This window comes from Octopus sinensis, linkage group LG4 (genome assembly GCF_006345805.1).
Source record: "Octopus sinensis linkage group LG4, ASM634580v1, whole genome shotgun sequence".
Classification (NCBI taxonomy): domain Eukaryota; kingdom Metazoa; phylum Mollusca; class Cephalopoda; order Octopoda; family Octopodidae; genus Octopus; species Octopus sinensis.
In genome coordinates this window covers 8,431,714-8,450,151 of record NC_043000.1, presented here as the reverse complement: position 1 = coordinate 8,450,151, position 18,438 = coordinate 8,431,714, and the positions used below count along the sequence as shown (strand labels likewise).

Sequence of the window (18,438 nt, the reverse complement as noted above, 5' to 3'; positions counted from 1 at the left end):
CACATGCTTGCAAACGTGCCCATCCCGGTCAATTGTCCTGTCTCCGTACTCCCTTCTAGTTACCTTCTTGGACATATCACCAGATTTTAGAAATATCTTATTAAAAATCTTCCAGTTTGCACTACAGACATTTATTTATTTATTATTATTTTTTGCAGTAAACAGAGTGAATGTCTGACAAAACATTATGGCAATTAATACCTGAGTCAGTGACTTAGAATTAGGTGATATTATTCAATAATGACTTATTTGTTATTATTCATTAAGGATTTAGAGAAAGAAAGCTTGGATTCAGAGGAGATAATCAGTGATCTTTCAGAGTCATCTCTACACACCATTAATCTAAGTGATATTGGGATTTACTGATTCTGAGTAGGAGTAAGTGATCTCAGAATTAGTCATTGCAGGTGTAATGTTGGTCCTTCAAAATCTTTGAATTTAGAACATCAAGTATTTTCTTTAACTTTGGTTTTTCCTGAATAAACATCTAACAGAATGAATGATGAGACCACAATCTTTGCCAGTCGCCAGGGCAACACCACTGTCGGTCCATCAATGGAAGAGATGAAGGTATCAGGGAGGGATTTGTGCAGTTTCCAAGTCACAGAGACAACTGGCTCACAAATTCAGCTCTGAGACTGGAAATCGATACTAAGGAAATATCTTGTAAATATATGTGAAAAAACACCTATGTTTAATCAGCTACCCATATTCATCCTACCTGGGCAAGTGAAAAGGCATGACAACAAGTAAAAATCACGTTTACAATATACACTAACAATCATCATATCCTATAATCCTATGCCATTCAAATTCATGCAATAGTTATATTTTTATGACTATTATATTGGGCTGGCTGTATTTCATCAAAACTTCTAACAGGATATTTATATAGCGAAAGCACTGTAGGACCTTAAGAGTTAAGTAAAAATTATATGTAAACTATTTCTCCAAATTCACAGTGTAACATAAAATCAATTAAGAATTATAAAAATAAATATCAAGGACAATTATACCGAATTATGCTAAAATTATATATATTTTAGTAGTAAATGATAGTAATTCTTCAAATGTTTCTAAATTTGGTATAATATAGATTTAATGGATATCTGATTTTGTCAAAAATAAATTTTGAATTCTATGAATTTTAATAAGGTACTAAATATAAGAAATATAAAAAAGTTAGCATCAACAGAACTAAAATTAAAATTAAAAAAAATTTACATGATAACATATCAAAAAGTAGATATAAGACCTTAACAGTAGATCAACTATGAAATATAAAATTATAACACTAGAATAATTGATATCTATGGACTGTGCTGAAATCTTAAATGTAAGTGCACTCAGAGGACTACCATCAGTCAACAGTTACCATACCTTGGTACATGTATGTACTGTATCCTCCCCACCACTCTATACCTTTGATGTTTATCCGAGGGAAAAGTTGCCAAATTGGGCTGATACAGCTTGGCACCAGTGTTGTTGCAAGCATTTCTGTCAGAACACAAAGAACTGGAACAGGCATCTGACAGTTTTCCAATCCAACGCAAACAAGATATAGCAGCTTTAGGATATTTCAATATAAAATACTGCCTAACTGACGGCTTAGAACTCAAATGAGAGTAAAGGGAGCATATTTATAGCTATAAAAGTAGCTAAAGATAGTCAAACAACAGCAACATGAATATAAATATTGCATTCATTTGGATGTATTTCTACGGCTCTGTATGTTGAAACAAAGTAAACAATGAATAGATTCCACAGCACATTGGAATGCTGACAAAGTAACACACACACTGATTTCTTTGTTGTTGGAATTAGTCGCAACATAGATTATTGAAAAGATTACAGAAAGGGTGATGAACATGTTCTGAAAATCTAATAATAAAATATAGTGAATAAGTGCATGTGTTATCTTTGATAATACTTCAGTGCACAACAGAATCTGTTAATTGCTTTATTTCACATATCTTTTTTACTTTGTCCAACTATTCTAGAATAAATGACATATATATAAAAAATAAACAACACTCTAACACTCTAGGTACAATTCACAAAGATTACATTAATACTATATTTGACATGATTACAAGAGTTTCTGTTACTAATGCAGGTAAATTACAATAAAACTTGCATTACACAGAAAATCACAGACACACACACACACAAAAAAGAAAGGTATCATTGCACTAACACAATCAACAAATACAACATTAATTCAAAATTGCATGCAACATAATATTTTGCAATCAAATATAAGGAATATTAAGAAAATAATTTCACATTTTACAGAAGAAATATTTATATCATTACAAGTAAGTATGTACCATTTTGGCTTTGAACTCTTCGTGAATTCATTAATTTGATTCACTTCAGAATGTAAAACCCAATCGAAAATGCTAATGTTTCCTTGAACTTATGAAGATTTACTGACGAAAATGCAAAAGTCTTCAAGACCACTTATTACTTATTTGTTATTCAAAATGCAGGGCATGTTTTTTTTTACCATTTTGTTTTATCTGTTCTAAATGTATATGCAACTGCACCATTGCAACCCACAATGATATTAAATCATTGGGCCAGAACCAAAGCAACTGTCCAAAGAAATATCAAATAAGCAGAGTTGCAAAACTTTCATGCTGACACTTGATAAATCAATGTATTTTATTTTGTGATTACATATATTTATAAATAAATAAATATGTATATATAATACAAATACATTTATCAGAAGAGATGCATTTGGGAAATTTTTGCAGTCCAAAAAAGGTATGCTGACTCTTGAGAAACAGATGGAAGTTCAAAGTCAAGCTGGTTCTAACCTACTCACCTTCTTATCCCCACCACCTGGTTTGTGAGTAATATTATCCTTGGAGCCAACTTTTGGCTGAGCAATCCACTCTACTTTCTCATCCATTACCTGAGTTAGGGAGGTAAATTAAAGAATATGCTTAACTCATTGAAGATGTCGCAAGAAGTGAAATGAAAATGTTTTGATATTTGAATAATGAAAATTTCTGAAGAAATCGGTTCATGTAATACAATGCACCGATTTCTTCATTATTCATTGGGAGGCACTTCAATATGTACAGAATCTGTTCAATGTGTTTAATTCATCGATACTTTTTATGTCCACCTACTTTGAAAACAAGTTAAAAACAACACCAGGTGCAATTTGAGAAGTATATATCAGTAGTATATCTGATATAAAATGTTTCCCAGAGTTTCTGTTTCTACTCCAGGTAAATTACAGTAAAACTGCATAATGCAGAAAACCATAGGAAAAAAAGATTATCATTGCACCAACACAACAAAAACAACATTAATTCAAGATCAAAAACAAAATCACATGCCAGAATTTTATACACAAATAAAAAGAAAATTAGTTTCCTATTTTATAGAAGAAAAAAACTATATTACTCCATGTAAGTAGGAACCATTTAGTGAATTCATTAATCATTCCATTCACCTCAGAATATGAAGCCAGTAGCAAATATTAATGACTCTTTTAATATCTTTAAGATTACTTACTACTTGCCTTTTCACAAAATGTAGGGTTTGTTTCATTTTCTTTTCATTTAAAACAAAACAATTAGTTCTGTTTGCATATGCATTTGCAACAAGACAAGCTACAATGATATCGGATCAATTGTGGTTGAATCCAAAGCAATTGTCCAGAGAAATATCAAACAAGCAGTTACAAAGCTAGTGGTAACTCTTGACAGATTGAGGTGTTTTCTTTTGCAGTTACACACACATGCACACACATACATATATGTACATACATAAATGCATAATTACATACATATACACATTTGGAACATTTTTTGCAGTCCAAAAAAGGTATGCTGACTCTTGAGAAACAAATGGAAGTTCAAAGTCAAGCTGGTTCTAACCTACTCACCTTCTTATCCCCACCACCTGGTTTGTGAGTAATATTATCCTTGGAGCCAACTTTTGGCTGAACATTCCACTCTACTTTCTCATCCAATACCTGAATTAGGGAGGTAAATTACAGAATATGCCTAATTATGAAGATGCAAGTAAGAAAAAAAAAATAACTGTTTTTTTGGTTTTTTTTCCTTTCTTTGAGTTTACTGAGCATCACTAAATGGTTTGAATTTGAGAAAATAAAATATATAATTCAGACAAGATGTTATTTTATTAAACTATCTACAAATTTTTATGGGGCAACATAATTAGTGCAAAATCTAAGTTTTATGACAAAAATATTTGCTTATAAGATATTAGTTAAAATTTAACTAATTGTAAAAAGAAAAAAAATATCTAATCACAAACAAATTTCTTTCCGAATAAAATGTGAATTTATATAAGCAAATTAATCTTGAATTTTTGTCCTGAATTAAAACAAAGATTAATTAATCCAATCATACATTTTTAGTATTGTTGCTTTTGTCGAAGTCAAAATTAAAAAAAAAAAAAAAAAAACCACACTGCTAATAGCGAAACACTGCAAAATATATTAGAAAAGCCCCAATTTGTAGCTGCTGGTGTTAAAGAAAACAATCATTATTATTAGCAATATAATGTTTGGCATAAAAGCTCTCAACGTTTCCACTCATTTAACTCTTTAGCATTTAGACCAGTCTACTTGCTTTGTGTTCAGACTGGCCAGATTGGCCCCTCACATCTACCCTACAGTGTCATTCTAAAAATAAACTACTACATCGTCAAAGTCTTCAAGCTACAAGATAATTAAAAAATAATGTGAATGAATAAGCTTTACGTTTAACAGAATTATCTGAATGCTAAAGAGTTAAAAGAATCTTTTATCTTTTACTCATTTCAGTCATTCAGTGGTGACCATGCTGGGGCATTGCCTTGAAGAATATTTAGTCAAATGGATCAACCCTAGTACTTATAATTTCTTTTTTAAAGCCTGGTATTTATTCCATCAGACTCTTTTGCTGAACTGCTAAGTTACAGGGACATAAACACACCAGCACTAGTCAACAAACAGCAGTAGGGGACAAACACACACAAATAATAGATACAATGAGCTTCTTTCAGTTTCTTATTTCTTTATTGCCCACAAGGGGCTAAACATAGAGGGGACAAACAAGGACAGACAAACAGATTAAGTTGATTACATCGACCCCAGTGCGTAACTGGTACTTAATTTATCGACCCCTAAAGGATGAAAGGCAAAGTCGACCTCCGCGGAATTTGAACTCAGAACGTAAAGACAGATGAAATACCACTAAGCATTTCGCCCAGCGTTCTAATGTTTCCGCCTTCTTTCAGTTTCTGTCTACCAAATCCACTCGCAAGGCTTTGGTCAGCCGAAGCTATAGTGGCAGATATTAGCCTAAGGTGCCAAGCAGTGGGATGAACCCAGAACCATGTAGTTGGGAAGCAACCGTCTTACCACATAGCCATGCCTGTACCTAAAAGTAAGAAAAGAAAACAACACACATGGCTGTGAGGTGAACAACCTTGCTTGGTTTTAGATTCATTCCAACTATGTGGCACTTTGGGTGAGTGAGTCTTCCAATGCTTTGTAGGTGAATTTAATACATGGAAAATGTGCAGAAGCCCAATGCTTGTTTGTGTGTGTGTGTGTGTGTTTGTATATACATACATATGTATGTGTGTCTTTGTGTTTGTTTCCCACTACTGCTCCACAACTACTATAGGTTTGACTATATTCTCATAACTTAACAGTTCGGCAAAAAAGACAGATAAAATAAGTAATTAGACTTAGAAATAAAAGATAGAGTTGATTTGTTTGACCAAACTCTTCAAGATGGTGTCTCAACATAGCCACAGTATAATGACTGAAACAAGTAAATAATAGAAAATAATAAAAGATAAAAGAAAAATTACTATTATTATATTTGTATAACTTCAATCACAACCTTAAGATTCTAATAAATTCAGTATATTTTATTAAATTTTGAATCATATTCTCAGCAGCGCTAGATGTATGTTTCCATTTTTTCAGTATATGTAACATACGGAACTGAAGCAATTTAGGATTAATAGTATTGTGAAAGCAAGGAATTATTTATCAAGAATAGCGCCAAAATAAAAGAGATGCAACAGAGTAAATCAACTGAATCTTACCTTTTTATCTCCACCACCAGGTTTGTGGGTAATATTGATCTTCGAACCCACTTTAGGTTGAACAGTCCATTCCAGTTTATCATCTAAGATCTGGTCAACGTAATAAAATAAAACAATGATATCCATAAATATGTTTGTGAGTGTGTGTGTGTGTGTGTGTGTGTGTGTGTGTGTTGGGAGGCAGGTTTGGCTGACAAGAATCAGGTGCCATTTGGTGCTAAATTTGAAATTGTGACATCAAACTAACCAGCATTACTTTTGCTGACCTAGCAACGGTAAGACAATTTTATTGTTCACTGGAATTTTTTGCTATCATGCATGTATTAATTTTGTGACTATTCCGTGGCACAGAAGTATTTTTGACTTCTACTTTTAGCAGTGCAGATGCTGACACGCATATATATATATATTATATATATATATATATATATATATATAAATATCTTATATATATATGTGTGTGTGTGTATCCACTCTGCAGGGTGGTTGGTGTTAGAAAGGGCATCCAGCTGTAAAAATCCAGCCAAAACAGTTACAGAAGTCTGTTGCAGGCCTGGCCAGCTCTTGTCAAACCGTTCCACCCATTCCAGCATGGAAGGTGAAGGATTCAGATAGAATCAGGTTCTTGAAAAGATATGCACCAGATAGGGCTGTATAAACCTGTGGTTCCAGCCTATGGTTAGAAAGTAGGATATTCTGGTTGTGTACACAGAGAAAACCCAATCTTATGAGTATCTAGCATTAAGCGGCTGGCCTAGAGTAAGTGTTACATTGAATTGTATGTTGTTGGTATATTTTAGGGTGTCCAATAAGTCATAAATCCTCTTGGTATATTATAAACAAATGAACAATAACAGACGATGGTTAATTGTCAGTTAATTACAGCTGTTTCTTACACATTTTGTAATAGAAGAATGAGAACATGACTTCATGACAAAAAAACAAAAAAAATCGTAACCATCAGCTGAAACACAATATTACAGACCCTTATACATCGTCTAATGATGGGAGGGTCTATTATTATATACATATCCTCATCATCATCATTTAATATCTATGTTCCAGCTTGCATGGATTGGACATATATGTATGTATGTGTATATATATATATATATATATATATATATATATATATATATATATATATATATTGTGTCTTCACTGGCACAACAATACACTATAATAACAACAATGGACTGTAATAACTGTTATAATTTAATCATCCATAGTTTGATATGATATAATATTCTGGAATATAAAAATTCCTTCTTCAGGCATACCGTGATTCAATCAATTCCTAGGGATATCTGAAGAAGGAATTTTTATATTCCGAAATATCATATCAGACTGTGGATGATTAAATTATAACAGTTATTATAGTTCATTTTTGATATTATAGTACATTGCTGTGTCATTCAAGACACATTATTTTTTTACAAACAATATACAATACTTCAAGTGAACTACAATACTCTCCTATATATATATGTATATATATATATATATATACGTGTATAATACTGATATATCTACACTTATTCATTTGAAAGCTTTAGCTGTAGATTGCTGATGATGTGAAAGCACTCAAATCTCCAAATATTTTTCTGGTCACCTAAGAGAACAATAAGAGGTTCTCGCATCCTCTGCAACCCCCACAGTTCAGACTTGTAAATAAATTACTCTAGATTACCTTAGATATGCCTCAGGTATTCTGAATTATAATGATTACAATGATATAGATATATACATATAATTTATTTACACACATACACATATATACGTTTAAGAATTTGTGTTGCAAGATTCCTGATGTGAAACCGTGTGTTGACATTCTTTCTTTCTTTTGCCAAATAAACACACACACTATATATTCGTTTTTCACTTGTTTATTACGGTTCTTATTTGAACTCGTGTCCATTGTCTGGAAATTTTTCGTCACATATCTGTGACTTCTTCAGCAACACTTTCTGTCCACGTGTGTACTCCTGCTCTGCTTAGTCCACTAGGCAGACAGAAAGTGTTGCTGAAGAGGTCACAGAGGTATGACAAAAGATTTCCAGGCAATGGACACGAGTTCAAATAAGAACAGTAATAAATGAGTGAAAAACAAACATATTGTGCATGTGTTTATTTGACAAAAAAAAAAGACAAACCCGAAATACAATATATATACATATATAAAATTATATATGTATTCCCTCATGAACTATAACCAAACAAACACAGCAGAATTGCTGATGGAGATCCAGTGAAAATTATAACATAACTGTGAATGACATCAGGTAGCCCAAATGGTGAATGTGCTTTAACCGGCATACTATTAGACATACACCCAAAGTCCAAACAATTACTTATATATATATATATATATATATATATATACACACACACACACTTATATATATGTATATATATATACATACATGTATGTATGTATATAGGAATGTATGTATGAATAATAATAATAATAATAATAATAATAATAATAATAATAATAATAATAATAATAATAATGATAATTTAAATGAGGAAAAAAAAGAAATTCAAAGAGATATTACAACCATTTCAGTAAATGAATGGGCTTTTTTTTTTTATTCCATACCATACCACATATATAGATATATAATATATACAATATATGTAACACATTGCAATTAAATGAAATAAAACTCTTATTGTCCATTCACTTTGTCAGACATCATTATTTGAAACTCAATCAACTTAAGAAATAAACATACAATGTAAGATAACTTTATAAAACTTCAAATTTATGTTGATTCCATTCAAGTAGACAAAACATATATAATCCCTTATGATTGAACTTCTAAGCACTGGAAATGTCAAAAAGGATATATGTTAACTAAGAGAAATTAAATAAAAAGTGCGTAACTGGTACTTAATTTATCGACCCCGAAAGGAAGAAAGGCAAAGTCGACCTCGGCGGAATTTGAACTCAGAACGTAATGGCAGACGAAATACAGCTACGCATTTCGCCCGGCTATATTTGTATATGCACACACTAATGCGTATATAGGCATCTATATGAATTAAAATTAACAACACAAACCAAAGCTGCCTTTTAGTCAACCATTACACCATGAGCAATAATGTTTAGAATATATGTATCAATTTTTGTCTTAAAATACAACTTTTAGAATAAATATCAACAATGTCAGTATAACCAAATGAATTCCTTGAGAAAACTAAGACAGAATTCTTAGTTGTATGAATAAAAGCATCCTCAAGCAATTTTGCCAATTTCCAAAGCAACAATAGCAGCAACACAAAAAAATATTTTTGAACAAAAGCTTCACACCCCTCTCTCCATCTATTTATCTATCTACCTCTTTCTTTCTCTTTCCCACTCCACTGCTCTCTCTCTGTCTCTCACATACACATCATTCATCTGTTCTCATTTTACATCCATTTTTCAAACATAGCTTGGGTTAAGATTGTTACATTTTATTAAGGCATTGTTTTACAGTTGGATACTTTTCCTGTCACTACAATAAGATGACTTGACACAACAGCCTGGACGCAGATGATTTAGCACATCTGAGCAGGTAAATGGCCTGTTTTGGCAACAGTACTTTTTTGTTGTTGGAGCAAACACACAGAAATATGCACACACACACACACACACATATATATATATATATATATATATATATATATATATATATATATATAGGGAGATGTACTCGCATAGCAAGTAATTTGATCTGAGATCGTGTGCTGAAACGAAAACAATTGCAGCGTGGAAGGTGTTTATAAGCCATTTAAGAAACACACAAAAGCCGTTCGATTCACTTCAACATTTAAGTTTAATTTGTCAAAATATTTTCGTCGCTAAAATCCACGACCTGTTCACTGACAAAGTCCGTGCTGCAGCACGGACTTTGTCAGTGAACAGGTCGTGGATTTTAGCAACGAAAATATTTTGACAAGCACGGACTTTGTCAGTGAACAGGTCGTGGATTTTAGCGACGAAAATATTTTGACAAATTAAACTTAAATGTTGAAGTGAATCGAACGGCTTTTGTGTGTTTCTTAAATGGCTTATAAACACCTTCCACGCTGCAATTATATATATATATATATATATATATATATATATATATAGAGAGAGAGAGAGAGAGAGAGATGAAAGACAGTGAGGGAAACATTAAAACATCTGATGCCAAACAAGTCAGTACCAAATCAGTGACACCAAATAAGTGGCACTAAAATGTCTGTGCCAAAATGCCTCATACTGTTTTTTGAAGGGGGTTTTAATTTTCCATCTTCAAAAGACCTAATGAAACCTACATGGATAAAAGATTATCTCAACCTCAGAAGTATCATTGAAATTTGGTGATCTCCTCTAATCCATGACAACAAATATTGTTTCTAACATGGGCAAAAGCCAGAAATTTAGTGGCCAATTAACTCAACCCTAATACTTGATTGGTAATTTATTTCATTAATCCCAAAAGGATGAAAGCAAAACTGACCAAAGCAGGGTTTGAATTCAGAATGTAATGAGCAAGAAGAATTACAAATGTATGGCTTTTGTCCAAGATTCTAATGACCCTACCAGTCCACTACCTTAACACATGCCACCACACTGGCATGTGTTAAAGATTTAACTGCGGTGCTAATTGTGAAACAGAATATAAAATGGTAATGATCTGACTAACAATGACAAAAATGTAAGAAATATAAGGGTAAAAGTTGACTTTCTGAAATTATAGGAGTGAAATAGAATTGATAAGTTGAGTAGCATCAAGCTTGGTTGCAACTGATCTGGATAACTGGCTATGAAGCTATTGAGTACAAGCCTAAAACTAATTTAGATATCCAAGAGAAAATTAATCCCCTAATAGATAAATATATAACAAATGGAGGACTTATTATGAAATGGAGTATCTTGTTATAAAACTCTCAACACCCGGGAAATTCTGAATAAACAAGAGAAACATATTCTAAAATATGTTAAAATTATCTTAAGCACTTAGAAACTTCTATGACATAATTAAAGAAAGAAGCATAACGATAAAAATAGCAATACAAAAGATATTTTAAGCAATAAAAAAATTAAAAAAGATTATATTTAAAAATAATGCTTAACTGATGATTATTTTAATGTTGAAAGTTCTGATTAACTAAAAGAAGGAATGTGGAGCCAACTAAATGACACAGCTTCTAAATCAAATTATTAACAAATTAATTAGTAAATTATAATGCTCAGAACAATTAGTTAATAATTACCTGCTGTAAAATAGGAATTACAGTCAACAATTCAGTGCTGTCTTTTGGAAAACAAACCAGCTCCTTTTTTTTTTTTTTTTTTTTTTTTTTCAATTATAGAACCTTACTTCATAGTGCCAATACCATTTTCTAAATGAAATTAAAAAATCTATAATGATAACTAATATTTTTTGCTTGTTTACGGCTGCCTAAATCTGAAATCAAAGCTAGAGTTTTGATGTAATATATAATTTAATTTTAGTTTTCACCAAAACGTTAATGCAGTTCATAATGACAACAGGCCATAGTTAAATAGCTGAAATAGAAATATCTGTATTGATGGAGAATACAAAGAAATAAAAAAAAACTGTAATGCAAATGTAGTGTAAAGCTAACCTTTTTATCTCCACCACCAGGTTTATGGTCAACTTTATCCAAGGAGCCCACCTTTGGTTTAGCACTTTCCAGATAAGACAATCGTTTGTTTTCAATTCTTATATTTCCACCACCTGTAATTTAAATACATATGATAAAGAATTGAATAAAGTTAGCACAATATAAAAGAATTTTATAAAATTAGTACAAAATATAAAAAAAAAAGAAAATACATTTCTTGATATCAGTTAACTAATTTTACATCTTTCAAAAAATCATCATTTTAACATCCACTTTTCCAAGGGCCAGATGGAATTTTGTTAAGGCAGATTTTCTGTGGCCAGATGTCTTTCCTGTCACCAATCCTCACTTGCTTCTAAACAAGGCAATATTTCCCATTGGCCAGATATGTTTCACAGTAAAATGGAAATGAAGGACACTACTTGCATGACAGAGACATATATTTAGAAAAACATTTTGGTTGCCAATTTCTATTTTTTAAAAATGTCCCATAAAATTTCTACACAAAGTAGAGATGGAGGAAAAACTGCTCTAAAGAGGAGCAGTAGTTCAAAAGATTAAGAAATTAAAGTTACAATAAATAAATATTTGTTAAACATTTGTTATACATTTTTTTTTTTATCCCTGATTTCTATAGCCTATAAGTGATTTTGATCACAACAGCCCTTCTTTAATGGGATGCTAGTCCATTGCAGGGTTTTAGGCCATCAATTTTGAGGGGAGGGATCAAGTTGGTTACATTGACCCCAGTCAACTTTATCTGTTCAGTCCCAAATGGATGAAAGGATAATATAACCTTGGCAGGATTTGAACTCAGAAGAGCTCAACAAAATGTCACTAAGCATAATTTTTGTTGTTAGCTGATTGGTGCTTATATCTGCTAGATGATAAACAAAATCATTATTTGCACCATGTATGGTGAGATCTGGGATTAATATTTGTGCATTTATTCTTAATATATTTCAGCAGGTTTCAGACACAAAATATGCTGGTCACCATCATAGGAGAATAACTTCTCTCTTTTATGATGAATGTCAAAACACACTTGGCTTGTTTCCACACAGGATTCTGGGACACTAGTGATGTGACATTCTGTGTCTTTCCAGCTAGAAGTACCCGGACCTTTGAGCTCAAACCAAGCTGGTGGCTTTGTTTATACTTTCAGCAAATGAATTATATCTGCCAACTATGAAAAAATTGTTATTTACATCATGCACAGCAAAATCTAAAATAAATGTTTGCATATTCATTGTTAATAAATGAAGGCAAGTTCAGATGTAAAATATGCTGGTCGCTGTAGTGTATGCCATAGAAGAATAACTCATTCATTTTATGACAACAACGTATTCAACTCACTTGGCTCATTGCTACACAGCATTCTGAGACACTATCGTTTAGACATGTTGCATCTCATCAGCCAGAAGTTGCTGGAATTCTGAGCCGACACAAAGGCACAGGCTTTATTTATAATTTCAGCAAACAAGTTGTTTGCTGATTGGTGCTTATATGTGTCAACTGATAAAGTGCTGGGATTTGCACTCACATAGCATGGACTGCTGAGCACATTTAATGAAAATGAGACTACCATACACACATAACAAAAATAGTTTAAATATTTTCTTAGTATATAATGGTGACAAGTTTTACATCGTCTGAAAAGTCATTAGTTGAACTATCAGCCCTCTTGCATTCTGGTGGGGTGTCAGAGTGTTTGAGTGACATTAGACCCTAACAAACGCCCATAAGTTAAATGCATCAATCTGGGCTATAATCGTGGCTGGTCGACCTCTGCTTCATGGCTACAATTGTAGCCCATCATTCTTTATGTGTTAATATTTGCATATTTATTCTTAATATGTCTAGGAAGTTTTATATGTGAACTGTATATTTAATATTTCAATTAAGAAATCAGATTTCTGTACCATGTTTTTATACATGCATAAGTATATATGATTAAGGCCTGGAACTTCTGGGAGAGGTAAGTCAATTACATTGACCTCAGTGCATAACTGGTACTTGTTTTATTACCCTTGAAAGGATGGAAGTCAAAACTGACATTGATAGAATTTGAACTCAGAATATAAAGACAGACAAAATGCTGCTAAGCATTTTGCCAGGCATGCTAATGATTCTGCCACCTTACCACCTTAAAAATAATAACGATGATGATGATAACATTGCACCTGTATAGGTGCATTAGGAACTATCCCTAAAGATTTGAACAAATGGATAGAGAAAATAGACACAAAACCTAGTTTAGTGCAGCTCCAGAAAATAGTGTTATTAGGGACAGCTAGGACACTTAGGAAGGTTTTTGGCATCTAAGGTTACTTGTTGTAACCTGATGTTAGGAATTCTTCTTTTCCAACAATTTAATCTGCTGCATGTATATGAAATAATGATAATAATAATATAAGTGTATGTATATATACATCATTAAGTATGTACATATATATATCATACCTGGTCTGTGAGTGATGTTATCCTTTGAACCAACCCTACTTTGTACTGCATCGTATTTCTCCTTCTTGTTGATGATTTTGACCTAGAAGTTAAAAGTAAAAAGGAAAATAAACTATATTACTATTTCATATGAATTATCTCATACATCAATTCACTCATTTCTTTTCAAGTAGTCAAGTATCTTAAGATACCTATGCATACATCACATGATGAATGTATTCCGTATTTCAGTCAGGGCACTCTATAAACTGTGCATTTGTGCACCTTCACACATTTTACAACTTGCACACACACAAAAAAAAAATGTGTACACTCAAAGTTTGCAGGATGAAATTGAATTTTCTTTTTAACAGAACAAATTCAAGTGGTGATTATTGTAGACATATTTTGCAAAGAAAGATTGAGTTTGCTCACTGGTAAATTTCTGTGGACACCCATAGAAAAAAATTTAGAAGAAACATTGCTCCCAATCTTTATCCCATTAAGATCATCAAATACCAGCAACATATTGGGGTAAGCGACCAGAAACTAATTACATGCTCTGTTGACGCTATGGCTTATCTAAAACATTCAGTTGTGTATCCATTGATTATTAGGGAAGGCTTGCAACATTATCTCCCTTTTTATTACCTCTCTATAACAGTCTATAAGGAATATAAATTCTTATAAACATCAATGAAAAAGCCTCTATATAGTTACTTCAATTGCTAGAAATAGTAGCCCAATTTCCTTCAAATAACACCCAACAATTTTAAGTGAAGAAAGGACACATAGGATAATGTCATTCACTGTTTGTAAAAAAAAAAAAGAATAAAAGATGTGGTGGTCATGACTAGAATGTCTTTGATTATAGGTCAGCTCAATTGGGGTTGACTCAGGGTTAAACAAGACTCACAGCAAAGTTGAAGTAATTATGTAGCAAAACAAAAGACACCTCCAAATATTTTTAAATATGCTGACAATTTAAACCAAACAAGTGTAATTAATTTAGAAGTCATTATTCCTTAAAACAAACTGAATATCCTCTACAAACTTCATATATTCTTTTAACCAGCTACTGAATAAAGATATCTATTTTTGCACACACAAACAATGTTGAAAAAAAGAGCAATCAATTGCTCAATTGCTGGTAAAGAATATTATTTGCTCCTAATCTATTATATAAAATCCGTTCTGTCTGTATGTGTCTTCTAGGATGTTGGGCATCCTCCATCCGATTGCGCTCAAATTTGATATGTAGATACCGATGGTATCATGGCGTTTATAAGTCTTGAAAAAATTACAAAAATCGATTCCAGGTGAGAATGCGATTGATAAAGCCGTGGGAACATGCATCTGTACGCACAAGTACATCAGCTTGAAATAAAGTCTATCTTTATTTCTTCTTTTGCTGGTGTCTCAAATTTCGGTTAAATCAGTGTTTCTCAAAGAGGAGGCCTATGGGACGGTCGGAGAAGTTTAAATGTTTGACAACCCAGCACCATCCATTGGATGGGGGGGGGGCGTTTTGCTTGTGTTATATAAATAGAGTATATCAAGCAGAGAACTATGATTATATATACAGTTATATAAACATTAAGAACAGTGATTTAATGAGAGAAGAAGAGAAAAATATGCCATAAGTCTTTAAGCTACAATGATACAATAAAAAAAAATACAAATCTAAAATGAAACCTCAGAAAAAAAGAAAAGGAAAGAAAATAAAAAACTACAACAAGGGAAACAACTCTTTAGTTCTAACTCTACATTTGTTTAGATTACACATAAATCAAATACTTGAAAGATGATCGAAATACGTCACGGAATTTCTACTTGGGACACCTAAATGAAAAGTTATCTTGAATTTTTTTTTTTGTCGTATATCCCCTGGTCTGAATTTATTCACAGAAACCTAAAATTGATCAATACTTAACGTATGATGGGCAGTATCATTTTTTAATATTTAGGAATTTTGCACTGGTTAGTCAGGGCTAGCATTACACATTAGAACAACTTGATGGTTGTTTAAGATCTTAAAATCTAGGAACACTGCCCAAATTCTGAACACCTAAACAAAATTTCTTCATGCAACTGAAATCACAAAAACCTCAGTAGGAAAGGGAGCAGGGGAGGTCACTCTCGGAACAGATGATGGCCATCCTTGAGGCGGTCGAATGATTTCGCTTAACAAATTCCAAATTTTATCAGTTAACACATTTACTCAATAATTATCATCGTCATCGTCATCATCACCATCATCATCATCATTTTAACATGCACGTTTCCATTCTCGCATGGGATGGAATTTGTTAAGGCAGATTTTTTAAAGATCAGATGCCCATCCTGTTGTCAACCCTCACCTGTTTCCAAGTAAGGTAATATCTCCCAATGGCCAAACATGCTTTCATGGAAGACTGGAAACAAAAGACCCCATCTTTGCATGATGGTGACATTCGTTTACAACTACACACACAAAGTCAAGGCATGGAGATAGTAAAACACACACACACACACACACACACACACACACACACACATGCACCTGTTCAATCTCTTCCTTTTCCCCACCACACCCTCTAGCTCTCACTCTCCTTTTGAAATCTTGTGAACTCCCCCACCTATCTACCCTCTCCAATCCCTGGTCCACATCACCTATATACACCACCCTGTAACTTACACGTCCAGCCCCTACCCCCTCTCCGTCACATTGTCACCATCTTTCTCTACACCTGAAGTAGCCATGTCTCTCTTCTAACGCAAGACATCTGTCTGTCCTTCAATACTACTACTTCACCCCTCCCTGTTGAGGGGGGGGTCTTGTCTGGCAAGTCATTTGATGACTTCATTGCTGTTGGTGCTACATAAAAAGCACCAAATACACTGCACTCTGTGACCTCACTGCTGCTGGGGCAATATAAAAGCATCCAACAAAAGAAACGATGCCAAAAAAAGGAAGGCAAAGCTTGGAGCAGTCTTCTGACTTATTAGTTCCTGTCAAACTGTCCCACCCATGCCATCAGGTAAAACAGACGTCACACGATGAAGATGATGATATTTAACAGGCATCTTTCACTCTCAGCCTACCAAATCCATTCACAAGGCCTAGGTCAGCCTGAGGTTGTAGTAGGGGACACTTGCCTAAGGTGTCAAGTAAACAGAATGACAACTGGAGGAATCTATAGTGATAAAGTTGTTGAAAGTGGTGCAGAATAAATGGCTACAGTAGAAAGAATACACTTTTGAGCTTTGAGAAGGGGCATGCATTGAAGAACTGACCTAGGGTACAAAATATCCTAGCACCAGCGCTGCCTCCAGTTTCTATCGTTCTTGCTACCATCAGAATTGGAGCCATTTCTACACAACCACAGAACTTGGGTGTCACCAATATGCATTCCATTTGGTCAATCAACTAGATTACCTTATTGACTTAAAGTTTTAAATAGCAGTTTATACATCAAGTAGTCATAATCTTAATGTAATTCTCACACATTATCAGCTGAAGACAGCAGAAAGTGAAAGTGGAAACTCACTTATGGAGGGGACAGACAGCAGGAGAAATCTTCAAAAGAAGAACTCTCAAACAAGTGGCCCAGCCCATTCCTTTCTGATATGCTAAGAAAAGAGCCAAGCTCACCTATGAAGTGACTCCTAGGTGTTCACCTGCTATTATTTAAATGCCACCTTTATTGGGAATTGAATTCAGAACCTTTGGGTTGGCTTAGATCAGGGCTTCTCAACCATTTTTTACCAATGGACTCCTTTGGTTACTATTTTATTCTAAAGGACCCCCATAGCCTTTCGATGTTTAAAAACTAGTTTTATAGAAACTTCTTTCAAAATTCCGATTTTGCTTTTCTCACATTAACATGTGTAGGTTAGCTATGTGAAATTTTAGGGAAAGAAACCTTGCTGTTTCTAGCAATATATACCAATACACCGTCCGAAAGTGGGAGATGCCAGCGCCGCCTGACTGGCATCCGTGTTGGTGACACATAAAAGCACCAAGCGATTGTGGCCATTTGCCAGCCTCCTCTGGCCCCTGTGCCGGTGGCACATAAAAAACATCCACTACACTCACGGAGTGGTTGACATTAGGAAGGGCAACCAGCTGTAGAAACACTGCCAGATCAGACTGGAGCCTGGTGCAGCCTCCTTGCTTTCTAGACCCCGGTTGAACCATCTAACCCATGCCAGCATGGAAAACGGATATTAAACAATGATGATGATGATGACATACATCTAAAGAAAAACTTTTTCAGGGGCCCTTAAAATACTATTGTG

General features: G+C 33.5%; 1 protein-coding gene across 1 annotated transcript in view; it reads right to left on the bottom strand.

Annotated features, from left to right (window-relative positions):
- LOC115210222 (titin-like) overlaps window positions 1-18,438 on the bottom strand; it is an 88,842-nt gene that overhangs the window by 23,010 nt on the left and 47,394 nt on the right. Inside the window, exons 32-36 of the mRNA XM_029778693.2 lie at window positions 14,179-14,260; window positions 11,716-11,828; window positions 6,091-6,180; window positions 3,908-3,997; window positions 2,834-2,923 (exon numbers count right to left, since the gene is read on the bottom strand). Of these exons, the coding sequence (XP_029634553.2) occupies window positions 2,834-2,923; window positions 3,908-3,997; window positions 6,091-6,180; window positions 11,716-11,828; window positions 14,179-14,260 (465 nt within the window). The remainder of the gene's footprint in view (window positions 1-2,833; window positions 2,924-3,907; window positions 3,998-6,090; window positions 6,181-11,715; window positions 11,829-14,178; window positions 14,261-18,438) is intronic.